Source organism: Aulonocara sp. 'chitande type north' Nkhata Bay, linkage group LG15 (genome assembly GCF_057382095.1).
Source record: "Aulonocara sp. 'chitande type north' Nkhata Bay isolate Kocher_YH1m ecotype deep benthic linkage group LG15, A_spYH_male_GT1.1, whole genome shotgun sequence".
NCBI classification, from domain to species: domain Eukaryota; kingdom Metazoa; phylum Chordata; class Actinopteri; order Cichliformes; family Cichlidae; genus Aulonocara; species Aulonocara sp. 'chitande type north' Nkhata Bay.
This window is the reverse complement of record NC_141358.1, coordinates 17,192,410-17,205,348: the sequence shown is the minus strand read 5'-3', so window position 1 is coordinate 17,205,348 and position 12,939 is coordinate 17,192,410. Positions and strand designations below refer to the sequence as shown.

Sequence of the window (12,939 nt, the reverse complement as noted above, 5' to 3'; positions counted from 1 at the left end):
GCATCCACAGACACGTTTTTAAACGTGAAGCCAACCTTAAAGAGTAATTTTAACTCCCTCTACACATGCCAAAGATCTGAAGGAACTCCAGTGACCTGCTCTTCTCATTTGAAGAGTCTTAAATCACCAGTAATGATAGTTACACCTCATGACCTCGGTGTCATGTGTCCAGCATTAAAACTACATTTGTATTCTGTCACAGTGATGGAGGGCAAAAGAAAAGGGGTGGCAGAATGAGCTTGCCAAGATTGGCTTGAAAGCAGGTGATACTTTCATATAGTTTTCCATTTATAACTGAATAATATATGCCCTACCTCAAAATTCCTTGATAAAAGATGTCTCACTGCTGAATTTTGTATTACTGCTTGACCTAAGACCAAGCTTGACTTCTTAAAATGTAAAAACATTAAGATTCTTGCCTAAATAATGCACAGATCTGGGTTTAAAAGAAAAAGCCTGTCTTTGCTTTAAGATGTATTTTTGTTGTTGTTGTTTTTTTAGTGAGGATTATGATGCAACTTGTGTACATATGTTTCATTACTATTTCCACATCCTGTTTGTTTCCTCTGTCCATCAGTGCTCGCCACTCGGGCCACAGCTCTCCCAGAGAGGAGTCGTCCTCTTCGGCAACCTCCCCTTCATCTCAGTCCTCGGTGTCCCCTGGGCCCAAGAGCTTCTACCCGCGCCAAGGAGCTCAGTCCAAGTACCTGATTGGTTGGAGGAAGCCCGGCTCCACCATCAATTCTGTCGACTTTGGAGACACGCGCAAGTAAGGATGAAAGGACTATACAGAAAGTAGAAAACAAAAGTCTTGAATTGTTATTCAAACTGTGTATTTGAGGTGTGAAAAGTTACATAAATTATTAAAGTTATATGTTATCAATAATTCCTCTAGAGGTTTTTGAGCTTTAAATGCCTCTGTAAAAGAGAGTTGGATTTTTTTGTGCCAGCTCAGTGTTAACTTTCACAAGAAGTTATTGATCCTGGTGATTTTTTTTTTTTCAGGCTGTTGGTTAATAATGAAGAAACAGAACAAATTAACAGGTGAAAGATGTTCTGGTCAGATTTTTCTAAATTTGGCAAATCCTTCAGATGGTTCATTGGGCATAGTACAGTGCATTAAAACTCACTTTATTCCCAACCACATTAGTGTCTAAAGAATGATGCCTAACGTTGCCACTGTGGCTGTCTTTTTCCCCCCTGCATTACTGCATTTATACTCATCGTTTCAAATTGAACTTTCCTCTGATTTATAGCAGTGCTTTCATTTGGCAGACTGCTTTTAATCCTACTACAACTAGTACTACAATTTTTACATTAATGGGTTTCATGTAATATCATGTGTGCTACTTGATTACCCCCTTGTGGCTCAAGAGAGTATTGCATTAAATGCTATAATGCAGACCCTGAATGTGATTTTTTTTTCCCTTCCCATTGAAAGGCTACATATCTTTATTTTCTGTGTCATTATATAAAACATTATCAGTGCAACATAATTTTCTCACAACCGCCTTTTTACTGACTGTGTGTGTGTGCGCGTGTGTGTTTGTGTCTTAGGAAATCTCCAGGAGAAAGTGGAGTAGACGTGGTTCCAACCCCGGCAGCCAGGCCATCTCTGAGAGACATGCACTCGCCGCAGACTCATGCAAAGTCTACAATGGAGGAAGATGTGAAGAGGCACAGTGCTCCAGACAGTCCCCCGCCACCACGAAAACATAAAGAAAAGGTACGTCTGCCATTAAGACCAAAAGCAGCTACTATAAAAGTTTGGACAGCTTTCAGAGAATTTGTCAGGTGAGTGGAGTGAATTCACTTGGAAAGCTCAATTTGCAGTCTTTGCTTGTTCCGTCCACCTTCGCAGCTACTTCAGCTTTTCGCAGGCAGTGGTACAATTGTAAAAGCAAAGGTCAAATATCAAACATAAAAATCGGGTGTTAATGCTCGTCTGCTTGTAGCTAGAATAGGTCATTCACCTGCACATCGTTGGGGGAAAAAAATGTATTTGATGTGTGGCGAATGTTTTTTGGCAGCAGATCAAACAGGAGAGAGGCTGTAGCTGATGTAGAGCAGCACTGCAGCCCCTGGTCTCACACAGGTGTCAGAGCAGACTCTGTGCAGTAGTAAATGTGATCATTAAAGTAACACCTGCTCACTTTCACCCTGCGCAGCATAGCCAGAAGTCGCCGCCAGAGCAGCCTCTCAGCCGCCGTCGCTCGCTCCATCGCACTCTATCAGATGAGAGCATTTATCGTGGCCAGCGCCTTCCCTCCCTGAGCGACACCATTCCTGAACCGGCTCTCGCCGCTGACGTTCTCTTCAGCTGCTCCACCCTTCCACGTTCGCCCACCACTCGTGGCGTGCCCCTTAGACGGCCTTCCTATAAGCTGGGAGTCAAACTGCATGGTAAGCTTGAGTAGAAGGCTGGCAGCTCGCTTTATATACTGAAGACATAATTTGTTGCTGATAGTTGTTACTGTTATTCAATGGGAAATAACCAAATGCATTAGAAAATAATTAGCAGGTAAATAAGGGTGCTTTGAATAAATGCAACGCAGCTCATTATGTTTTCTGCAGAACTAAGAGGTGCTTATATTTGCCAAGGACATATTTGGTTACCATATCTCTTAATATTATGTGAAAATGACAGCAAAGGCTAAACCTAAATTATTTTATTTTTTTCCTGCTGTCCCCTCTTTTCAATAAAAATGCTCAAGTGTGGAAAAATCACTTTTCAAAACTTAATTTAACAGGTGACCTTTCGGCATCTGACACATCATTGGTGGATTTGGTGGAGCGTCATCGTGGACCTCTCCCTCAGGAGCTCATGCCCCTCCCCTCTTCAGACAGAGACAGTCCCCTCGAATGGACACACCTGGTGGACGTGGCCAATACCTTTGAGAATGAGCGAAACACACATTATGGTATAGTTCTCCTGCTTTTACTAGTAGTTAAAGCAAACGCTTGGTATTCTTTGCCCTCACGTTTCTGTCTTCTTTTAGTCCAGAGAAGTTTTGTTTTTGGTGACTCAAACCACCGGAGCAGCGGCACCTCCAGTCCACAGCAGTCTCACATAGAGCTGAAGCCTGTTCCACTGTCACGGCCCTCGTCTAGGTACACACAACACACACGCTGTAGTCTGTGTTAAATGTTCACATGGAAGATATGTGCAATTAGACTTTTTAAAATGAAATTGATTAACTATCAGTGCAACAAAAAGAAGTTTCACGTCTAACCAGATAATACAAGAAGCAGATGGTGTGTGTACATATAAAGATTATTAACTGAATTCAGTATCCAGTAGAACTGGAATATACAGGGTAAACAAGAGTTTGTTGCTAATAAAATTCCACTTCAAAGATGTATGCAGTGTTTACTCAGGTTGACTTTCTTTTCTTGCCGCAGTGAGGGACATATAGGGCTGGAGAGGAAAGTGACTAAGCTGGAGGCCATGGTGAAGATGCTTCAGGAGGACCTGAAGAAGGTGAGACGGAACCTAAAACATGACACACAGTTTGAATAAATATATACAGTCCTGCGAGAAGAGGAAAAAAAAAAAAGAAAGAAAGAAGGCGGCCCAACATTAGGGCTGTGCGATATGACCAAAATCTCATATCCCGATATAAAAATTCTATCGTCCGATAACGATATAAATCACAAAAATGTAACATTTGGTGTTACCGTCATTGTTGCTAACGACAACGCATAAAAACAGGCGCTTGTCCGTCCGTAGTGTGGTTATATTAAATATAAGAGAAAGAGAGAACTTTAAGAAATAGCCACTACAGTGACCATCAAAACGGTGAAAAAATATTGCCGTAAACAGATTATTTTGCGACACCACGAAACAAACGGTAGCGTAAAATGAAACGATAGACGTTTTTATATCGTCATCCGATATATATCGTTATAACAGCCCTACCCAACATGTCCCATTTTATTCTAATCTGTCTAAAGGACATTGTTCCAGGAGTGAAGGCTTTCATTTGGGAACCCTTCCAAACAGCCATAGATGTTGAGTCTTCTTCTAATTGTGCTGTCATGAACTTTATCATTTAACATGCTAATTGAGGCCTGTAGCTCCAGGGTTTTTCTCTGAGCGTTACTCGGTCTGACCTTGAGGTGAATTTGCTGGGACGTTCAGTTCTGGGAAGATTGGCAGCTGTTTTGAATGTTTGCATTTGTGCATAATCTTTCTCACTGTCGAGTGACGGTCTTCAAATTGTTTGCAAATGGCATTGATGGGCAGTAAGAAGTGCTTCTCTAAGATCATTGCTGATGTCTTATCAGTGAAATGTTTGAACGCTCCAACCCAGCAAACTGTCAAAAATCTGCTTTTCTAGAAGAATTTATAGAGATGCTCAAACTGATGATCAGCCAATCAGATTTAGCAGCACCTGGTGACACATTATCCTCTTACTGTAAGGATAAACTCGTTTTTTCACATGACTGCATTGAGTCCTGTGCAAACTTTTGCTCGGTGCTGCGCTAAAAGAATCATTTTTGGTTCCCCTCTTCTTTTGAAGTGTGAATGAAAGATACAGACTTCAGTTGCCTTTGTATACAGTGGAACGTGGAGCGGGTGGTGTAAATAAATATTTTGTTTTCAAAAGAATATACAAAGTCAGCAGTTGAGCGTTTCTATTGTTCTCTTGGGTCCACTCTGCTGCTTATTGTTGTTGCTAACTGCTGACTCAAGTTTCACTGCGGCCACTAAAATGATAACGTTTAAATCACCTGGAAAAAGTTTCCCATGTTTCCTGTTCACTCGTCCAGTGTTTCATAGTTCATGTCCATATTTCAGTTACTGCTGTTTTTGCACACCACACAGGTCAGAACTTTATTCACACTAAATACTAACCATAAAGTCATGATTTGTACTTTTAATGCTTCGTGTTTGGTAGTGAGGTTGAAGCGGCTGAGAGTTACGAGTATGGTGAAATACATCAAACGCCAGAGTGTAAGCAAATAGCAAAGAAGCAGCAGAATACAAGACACCTCTGCCCATAGGCTGAAAATATGGCTTTTCCCCTAAAATTAGCCGTAAGGTTATTGATGATATGAATAAATCATAGTCCTGTAACTTTCGACTTTATGGAATATAGTATATTAACTTAAACATCACAGCAAAAAGCGACAAACTCTGATAGTCCTGTTAGGATAGGTAGGATAAAAGGTAGGATACCTTTTGCCCTATGAGAGCTCGCTCCAGCCTCCCACCATGCTTAATTGGAAAAGCAGTGAAGAAAAAGGGTGGACTATCACTAATCACCCCCTTCTCCAGTGGTACAGTCCACTCAGGCTTTAGAAACCACGAGTCAGGTGGTTGAATCACCTTATAGCTCCCTCACCATCCCCTCTTTGAGCCTGACCTTTTGTAACGGGGAAAAGTTTTCACTCAGAAAACTGCTGCGGTTTGAGATTCACGTGTAACGCAATTCTTGGGAAACTTTCAGCTGTCTTGTGAAATGTTGCAAAGCTTTTCTACATTTCTTACTTTTAACATGACAGGAAATCAGTTTGACACCAAGAAAGCTAATACGTACCTCTCTCACCCCAGCAGCAATCGACTGCAGCTGACTGACAGCAGCTCGCTCCAGTTTTATTGTTTCCTTCAGTGTGTTCTTTACCTTCCTAGACTGAGACTCAATATTTATGTTCATGCACCCAACTCGGAGTTTATTTCGTTGTGCTGTCTTCGGGTTTAAAATGTCAGCTGATAATATCTGTTTACAAAATCACAAACTTCTATCTAGCTGCGACTCGCTGTCTGCAGGCCCGAGATTTAGTTTACATAAACACAGCAGAGATTGAATTGATTGCTTAAGAAAAACTTTGTCCACTGTTAATTGCTTAATAACGGGTTAATGAAAACGAGTAATTTAACCCCACCTTTCTCCACCTTCCGCAGGAGCGGGAAGAAAAGGTGAGGCTTCAGGCTCAGATCAAGAGACTCTGGGAGGACAACCAGAGACTGCAGGAGGAGTCCCAGACCTCTGCTGCCAAGCTCAAGAAGTTCACCGAGTGGGTCTTCAACACCATCGACATGAACTGACTCCCACCTCAACATTTTAACCTACACACATGCACACAAATGCAAACATGAGCGCACACACACGCACACACACTCTGGATAAAGAGGCAGAGGAGGATCGACACTCACGAGGAAACAGGAGATTGTTGTTGTTGGACTTGAATTATCCTGATGCTGAATACGTCAACCATCTTCCATTGGCTTCAGCCATCAGTGGGTAATGCCGTCGACCAGTCTCGGTCTCTCCTCACAGACCCTCTGTTAAACTTAGGAAGATGACACTCAAGAAAATGGGTGTCATTCTCACCTATGAGAGCTGTTGAATTTGTCTTTCTCTCGTGTGACAAAATCTCTTTTCTTAAATTGCCGACAAGGAGAAAGCACTTCACACCCTCCACCTTCTAAAGAAGTCGACTTTGCCTCTTGCGGTTGTTCCAGCGGTGCACGCAGAGAAGCTCCGCCTCCTATCTGTAGATTTTGTTCCACGTGGATGTGCTTCTCTTTTTAGGACATTTATTCTTGTTTTTTGTTTTTTTTTTAAATATTTTTTCCCAGCAAGTCTTTTTAAATGATGCCCAGCTGCTCTAAAAGGGGACTTGAGTCCTTTATGCCAAATCTCAGCTGCCACAGGATGGGTGGGGTGGCGTTACAGAGACACCAAGGTGATCTGAATGAAAGTCTCTTAAAAATGGTCCCGCAAAGTCAAGACGGGTACGCCATCAATCTGCCGGTCCAGCTACTGGAACACAAACGACCGCATGCAAACACACATACAGAAACGATCATCTGAAACCACAAGAGCAGAGGACACGTGAGAGGTTTTCACTTCGTTCACACCTGCGTGCCCTCCCCTCGAAGGCTCAAACCACCGGACGGTCGCTCTGGCTGTTCGACCGCAGCCACCCACACGGAAACAGGTCGCTCTGCTTCAGCACAGGAGGGATTTGTACAGTTTCTCTTTTTCTTTCTCTCTCTCGATCTCACTTTCTCTCTTTCGTGTCAGTCAAATCTGGATTACAACATCCTGACAGAGGGGGATATTTAAAAGCCATCGGCAAGCGATGCCACTTAAAAAAACAAACAACAAAAAACCAAAAAAATACAAAAAAACCCAGGACTGATCCGTAGTGCTTTGGTCCCTCCTAATTATATGTGTCTTAAAAGCAATAGGAAGAAGTCAGGACTCTCTTAAGAGACGCTTAAAGTGGGAAAAGATTATTTGGAGCTTACAAGGCTGCCGATTTGTGCTGCACAAGAGCCTTTATCCTTTCCCACTGAACTGTGAGGGGGGAAAAGGAAAGTGAGAACTCTAAACATCATCCCACTGTCTGCAGAGACAGCTGCTGATTAAAAGTGACAGAGACATTAATGAGATGGAAAAGTGTTGTTTTTTCCTCCCCAAGGTTTATTTATTTCCTTGTATTATAATCCAATAAATACGTTGTTCTATTCGTATAGTACAACTGACATCAGTGTTTAGTTCCTCAAGACAAACGGTCACTAGCTATATTATTTAAATGGCTTTCTTTCTTAATTCTGGCTAAAGCCTGACTTGTATGGTTTTTATTCTGTATTCTGTTGTATTTTGTGGTGCCCAAGCCTGCTGTCGTGTTGCTTACAGTGCCCTCTAGTGGTGACCAGTGGAAATGTCATGATTTGTAAATGTGCTGCCAGTCACTCTGTATTTTTCTAACGCCTCTTCCGCAATCAGTCAGACATCAAACCGTGGAGGCCACACAAACAGGACAGGAGGAATAATCAGAAGCCAGCCTTGAGAGACAATCACAGGTGTATTTTTGATAAAAAAAGGAGCAGACCTAAGGTGTGTGTGTCTGTGTGTGAGTGTGTGTGGATGTTGTGTCTGCAGAGCATTTATAGTTTTCCTCAGGTTCAGTTTATGTCAGGAATGTGAGGAATCAACAGAAATTGCATATGTGGCTTTCTGTTAGGAGGGGGCTACAGTATCAGCTGTACCCGTGTGTGTGTGTGTGTGTGTGTGTGTGTGTGTGTGTGTGTGTGTGTGTGTGTGTGTGTGTTGTTGTCGTCGTGTGAATGTACATCAGTCAATCCAGCCGTGCCTACAGTCACTTATCTTGGTCATTTACTCCGAGGCAGAGCAGGGACATGCCTTTGAAACAGCACCTGGGGAACAGATAAAAGGGAAAGGCTCTTCTCCTTCATCCTGAAAGATAAGCACACCTGGTACAGTAACACGCACGCACTCACCAGATACGATTTTAATTTGAGTTCACACTCACAGTCGTCGACTCGGCTGAGAGGCTTCATCCTTTCATTTGCTCAAATGCTTATTTCTCCTCTTCAGTCAGTCAGGCCAGCCTCCCGACACAGTGATGAGTATTTGTGGAAGTCTGTCTGCGTGTGTGCCTTTGCATTCAATTACTTGAGCCACTGGCCCCTGTAATACAAGTGTGCCGGAAGACAGGTTTTTTTTTCTTCCCCCACATCACAAAGCTGCTTACAACACAAGCAAGAGTCACAGCTGGGTGTTTGACACGACAACAGGGGCGTTTAGGTCGAAGCCTAAGCGTGTCCATTTAAACTTGGCGAAAGCCTTAATTCCCCCCGCGCTAAAGTTTTTGACTCGCCCCAAGTAAATTTGCATCTCACATTGATGCAATTAGAAGCCCTGCAGCGCACAGCACAAATGATCTCCCAGTCTGAATGTAAAGAGAATATAAACGAGCCTAAAGAAATATGATGTTTACTATAACCGACATGCTTATTAAGCTCTGCAGTTTCGCAGAGACACGAGTGGACTGTTAGCAAAAGTTTTGGTTCTGTTTTAGGAATCTCCCGTCAGTCTGCGTGGACGACAGTTACACCAGATTTGGTCTTTTTTCCCCTTTTTTTTAAATTTAAGTTTTTCAAGCTGGCCCGTTGTGAAAACGAGTCATCCACTAATGTGAAATCCTTGAAATATTAATGAAAAAAGGTGAGTCCTCTTGGCGCAAATGGGCCCCTATCCGTAAAGTGTTGACTGTAAATTATATACCATGTACACTGGGTTTCTGTCCAAAACTATATCAATGATTAAAATGATTAAATTAACTAAAAGCAATGTTTATGTTTTATTGTAAAAGGAAAGTGGTCAAGGTTAATTTTTTTTTTTTTTTTTTTGTATTTTAAATGAAGTATGGCCAAATGACAGAACATGCAGTGCAGATGTTTTGCTTGCATCTTTAAAAGTGTGCATCAACTTGGATGTTAGATTCAGTTTATACTAAGTCAGAAACAAACGTAAGCCGGTCTGGGGTTTCACTCGTCTTTGTTACCTTGCAGTGAACGTGGGTTTTCTCTCCTCAGCGTTGTTTTTGCTGCTTCACTGAAGGATATCACAAATTTGAATGTTCAGATGTTCTTTTTCTTTTCTTTTTTTTTTTTTTTTTGCAATATCTTATTTTTGAGATTCTTTGCACAACAATGTGTTTTACATTAAAGAAAAAAAGCATAGTGTTTACAGGTTTTGGATATAAAAAGGGTGAATTGATGGATTCCTGTGCAACCTTGTCTAGAATGTTGCTCTGTAGTTTTCCCTGCCAGTGCAGCTCCTGACAAACAGGTGCTTTATAACTTTATTCCTCAAGCATCACTGATCAGACGAGAGGAGGTCGTACGTTGTGTAAACTGTAGGGATGCTGGGTTTCAGTGATTGAAGCAGGGGAGGAAGGTTTCCCAGAGCTCGGAGACGCAGCCCTGCACTGCTGAGTCTTGATCTGTTTTGTTTGCTCCTGCTGGAAGAACAGAGGAAACGGTGAGGTGATCCGCTCTGACTGGAAACAAAGCACACTATTTTAAGAGGACCATACGTTTTAAACAATTGAAAATACTGTTTACATCCCAGATCCATTGTCTTTGTAAAATGTAAAGGTATGAATAAGACATTTGCAGTGATCACAGTATTAAGGTTTCTGAAATAAATAAATAAATAAATAAATGCTGTGTCGATTTTGTGGTGCTGTCAGTTTATTTGTGTATCGTAGATATTGAAATATCCTCACTTGCATTTATCAGTTATCATTTTCCACACTGATGCATACAGCATACAGTACAATGAACTCTAGTCAGCACACATACACTCATGCCACTTTATTAGGTACACCTGTTCACCTGCATGTGAAAGATGTCTAATCAGTGCATTTAGATATGAAGCTTGTGTGTAATTTCGGTAAAGATGGGTAATCATGGACCTGTGCTTTTCTGGGTGTTTGGCTGCTAGTCTATTCTTTAACTCACTTCCCCACACTTTAAAACTCGATGCTGACATCATTGGTCTAGTCTAGCTGTTTCTTTTCTTTCCCGTTCTCCCAGCTAGTCCTAAGTAAAGCCCCTCCCTCCTGCCCACCTTTGGGATGTGACGGAGTTGCTTCAGACCAGGTGGAAATATGTTGCAACTGTGTGATGTCACCTAAATTAGCAAGGCGTACTTAAGGAAGTGGCCTCTAAGTGTAATGTTGTTTCAGAAACAGGCAGTCCCTCACAAGTTCAACAGCTATAGGTACATATATAACTACCGTAAGCATCTGACCAGACATCCCCCTTTAGCTCGAATAAATCAGCGTGACTTTTAACAGTTTGAGGGCAGATACCAAAGGAAGTTTGTCACTTTTAAAGCGATGACACGTACGCGACCACCTACTGCGGCGGCAGTAGGTTGTACCATTTCCCTCTACGTTTTTGGAAAATCAAACATAGTATTAGTTCAAGCAGGGCACAAAGTGCAGCTTAGTCCTTTTCATGCTCTCTTTGAATTAACATCCTCTTTTAACTGCAGGGGTTCTGTGTGTAATTAAGTTTAGCAAATTGCAAAAGCCAGTCTTCCTGGGATCCAACATTAAAAACATACACCGACACATTTTAAAAGGGAATTACAGGCACTTTAATTAAAAGCACCACAAAAACAGTAATATGACAGTCTCATCTAAATTAAGTTCCACAGGTAGTCTGAATGTTTTGTTTATCACAAAAGAAGCGTGGCGCATATTTTACTGTAACAATCTGCATGAAGTGCAGACAACTTGCTTTTTAATTTATTTTATCAATTTATCAATTTTTTATCAATATTTTAGTTCCTTCATGCTGCGTCCAATCAAATAAAACACCTGCAAAGTCTGAAGTTTACTTGTGACCAAAAAAAAAAGAATTTTCTGTGTTTCCTGTGAAGCTGCTGTCTGATTGTAGCTTGCAGTGAGTAACTAGAGTGAGGAGATGGTGAGAGGTCTGGGATTTGACCTGCAGTTGCCTCAGGCTCCTGTTGTTCCCCATCACTGATTCACCTGATTGCATTTTAACCGTTCTCACAGCCAGAGCCAGAAATTGCATCAACTGTGTTTTCTTTTTTTTCTCATTATGCTGCAGCCACTTCTGAAAGCAGTGAGAGGAAATCATAGTAATACAATTTAAGCCCCCCCCCTCTCTAAGATAACAGGGAATAAAGGTATTTCTGCACAACAGCTGTCCTGATATCCATCTTGGTTACTTTAGTCCATTAGTGCAGTACAGTTTCATAGGAGGATCTATTATTTTGAGGGCTGTAATAATACAACATTAAGTGAATTTTCTGTATATGAAATTGCTTGATTTTAGTGGAATAAAGAGGTTAACAGGACTGGTTTCGAGCAGCATGAATGAAACATGAGTTTGTATCCTCGGTACACACTACAGCCCTACCATCACCACCAAAAGGTTATCAAATGATTATGACTTCTTTTTTAAAATAAAATAAAATTGCCCTGACATTTCTTTGCCACCGGGTAAGAAAAAGACGTAAACATAAAGCATAACGCACATTAATATACTGCTCAAAGGGCCGTGGGACATTATGTATAGTATAGGTCCATCTGATGCAACCAAATGGCGCCACAGACTGTCCAGGAGCTCACTGGTCCCCTGATCCGGGACCAGAAGGAGATTGGTCGGGGCCAATCCCAGATGTTTTCTCATTCCAACAGCAGTGACTGGGACATGAAAAAGTGATCTGTGGCCATCACCTGCAAAAATTCTTACCTCTTTGGAGGTTGTCTTGTCGTTGCCTCTCCAGTGCACCTGTTGTCTGGAATGATTATTATCCTTGAAGTTTAACAAATCCTCTTAAAATAACATATGGATTTTGTTAAAAAAAAACAAACAACCCATCTGTTTTATTGACACATAAGCCGCATCGTTCATTGTTGTGGTTTAACTGTCGGGTTCAGCTCTGTTTCCGTGTCATCACCACACTGATAATATACGTTCACCTTTTCATTCATGGCTTCTGTAGAAATGAGCATTTCATCTGCGCACGGAAGAAGTCACGCAGGTATAAGCAGACTGTGAAGGGCAAACTGCCTCGCTGGTAAATCACCTCTGATCCAAAGCGTTTGTTTTCCTCTCTGTCCCCCTGCAGCGATGCTCGGGGCTGTTTGAGACCAGCGAGGCAGTCGCTGCAGTGTCAGAAGTGAAGACAGGATGAGGAAAGGTATAATGTGGAGGAGGACACCGATTAGTCATCTTTGATAAAAATGTGGAGGCTGAGTCACCTGGACTTACTTTCAGGATTTGTTACTAAGAGAAGTATAGGAGAGCTGAAGTAAAGTCTGATGAGCGAACCCATCTGCTATCATTTGTACTTTTACTGTACATATAGAGTTCTTATACAAAAAGCTGAATATGAGCTGATGTAAAGTCACCCCAAGGCTCTTTATATTGCAAGGTACAGACCGTAATGAGATGACATGCTTTGAGCAAGCGCTTGGCAATAGTGGGAAGGAAAAACTCCCTTTTAACAGGAAAAAGCCTCCAGCGGAACCAGGCTCAGGGAGGAAGAAGAAAAAGAAGAAATACATCCATTGGAGCGGGAGTCTGTGAACGTTAGACTAAAACTGTTTAGGAATAGAAAGAAAAAGCACTTG

The 12,939-nt window shown here is 41.8% G+C and overlaps 1 protein-coding gene across 3 annotated transcripts in view; it reads left to right on the top strand.

Annotated features, from left to right (window-relative positions):
- sipa1l1 (signal-induced proliferation-associated 1 like 1) overlaps window positions 1-9,997 on the top strand; it is a 100,891-nt gene extending 90,894 nt beyond the window's left edge. For 2 of the 3 annotated variants that reach the window (XM_086264686.1, XM_086264687.1), the window contains exons 19-26: window positions 578-769; window positions 1,006-1,044; window positions 1,558-1,726; window positions 2,169-2,403; window positions 2,751-2,921; window positions 3,000-3,111; window positions 3,403-3,481; window positions 5,909-9,997. In XM_086264686.1, coding sequence (XP_086120812.1) covers window positions 578-769; window positions 1,006-1,044; window positions 1,558-1,726; window positions 2,169-2,403; window positions 2,751-2,921; window positions 3,000-3,111; window positions 3,403-3,481; window positions 5,909-6,052 — 1,141 coding nt within the window. In that variant the 3' untranslated portion in view covers window positions 6,053-9,997. The remainder of the gene's footprint in view (window positions 1-577; window positions 770-1,005; window positions 1,045-1,557; window positions 1,727-2,168; window positions 2,404-2,750; window positions 2,922-2,999; window positions 3,112-3,402; window positions 3,482-5,908) is intronic. The other variant, XM_086264688.1, reaches the window with a different exon arrangement.
- The last annotated feature ends 2,942 nt before the right edge of the window (window positions 9,998-12,939 follow it).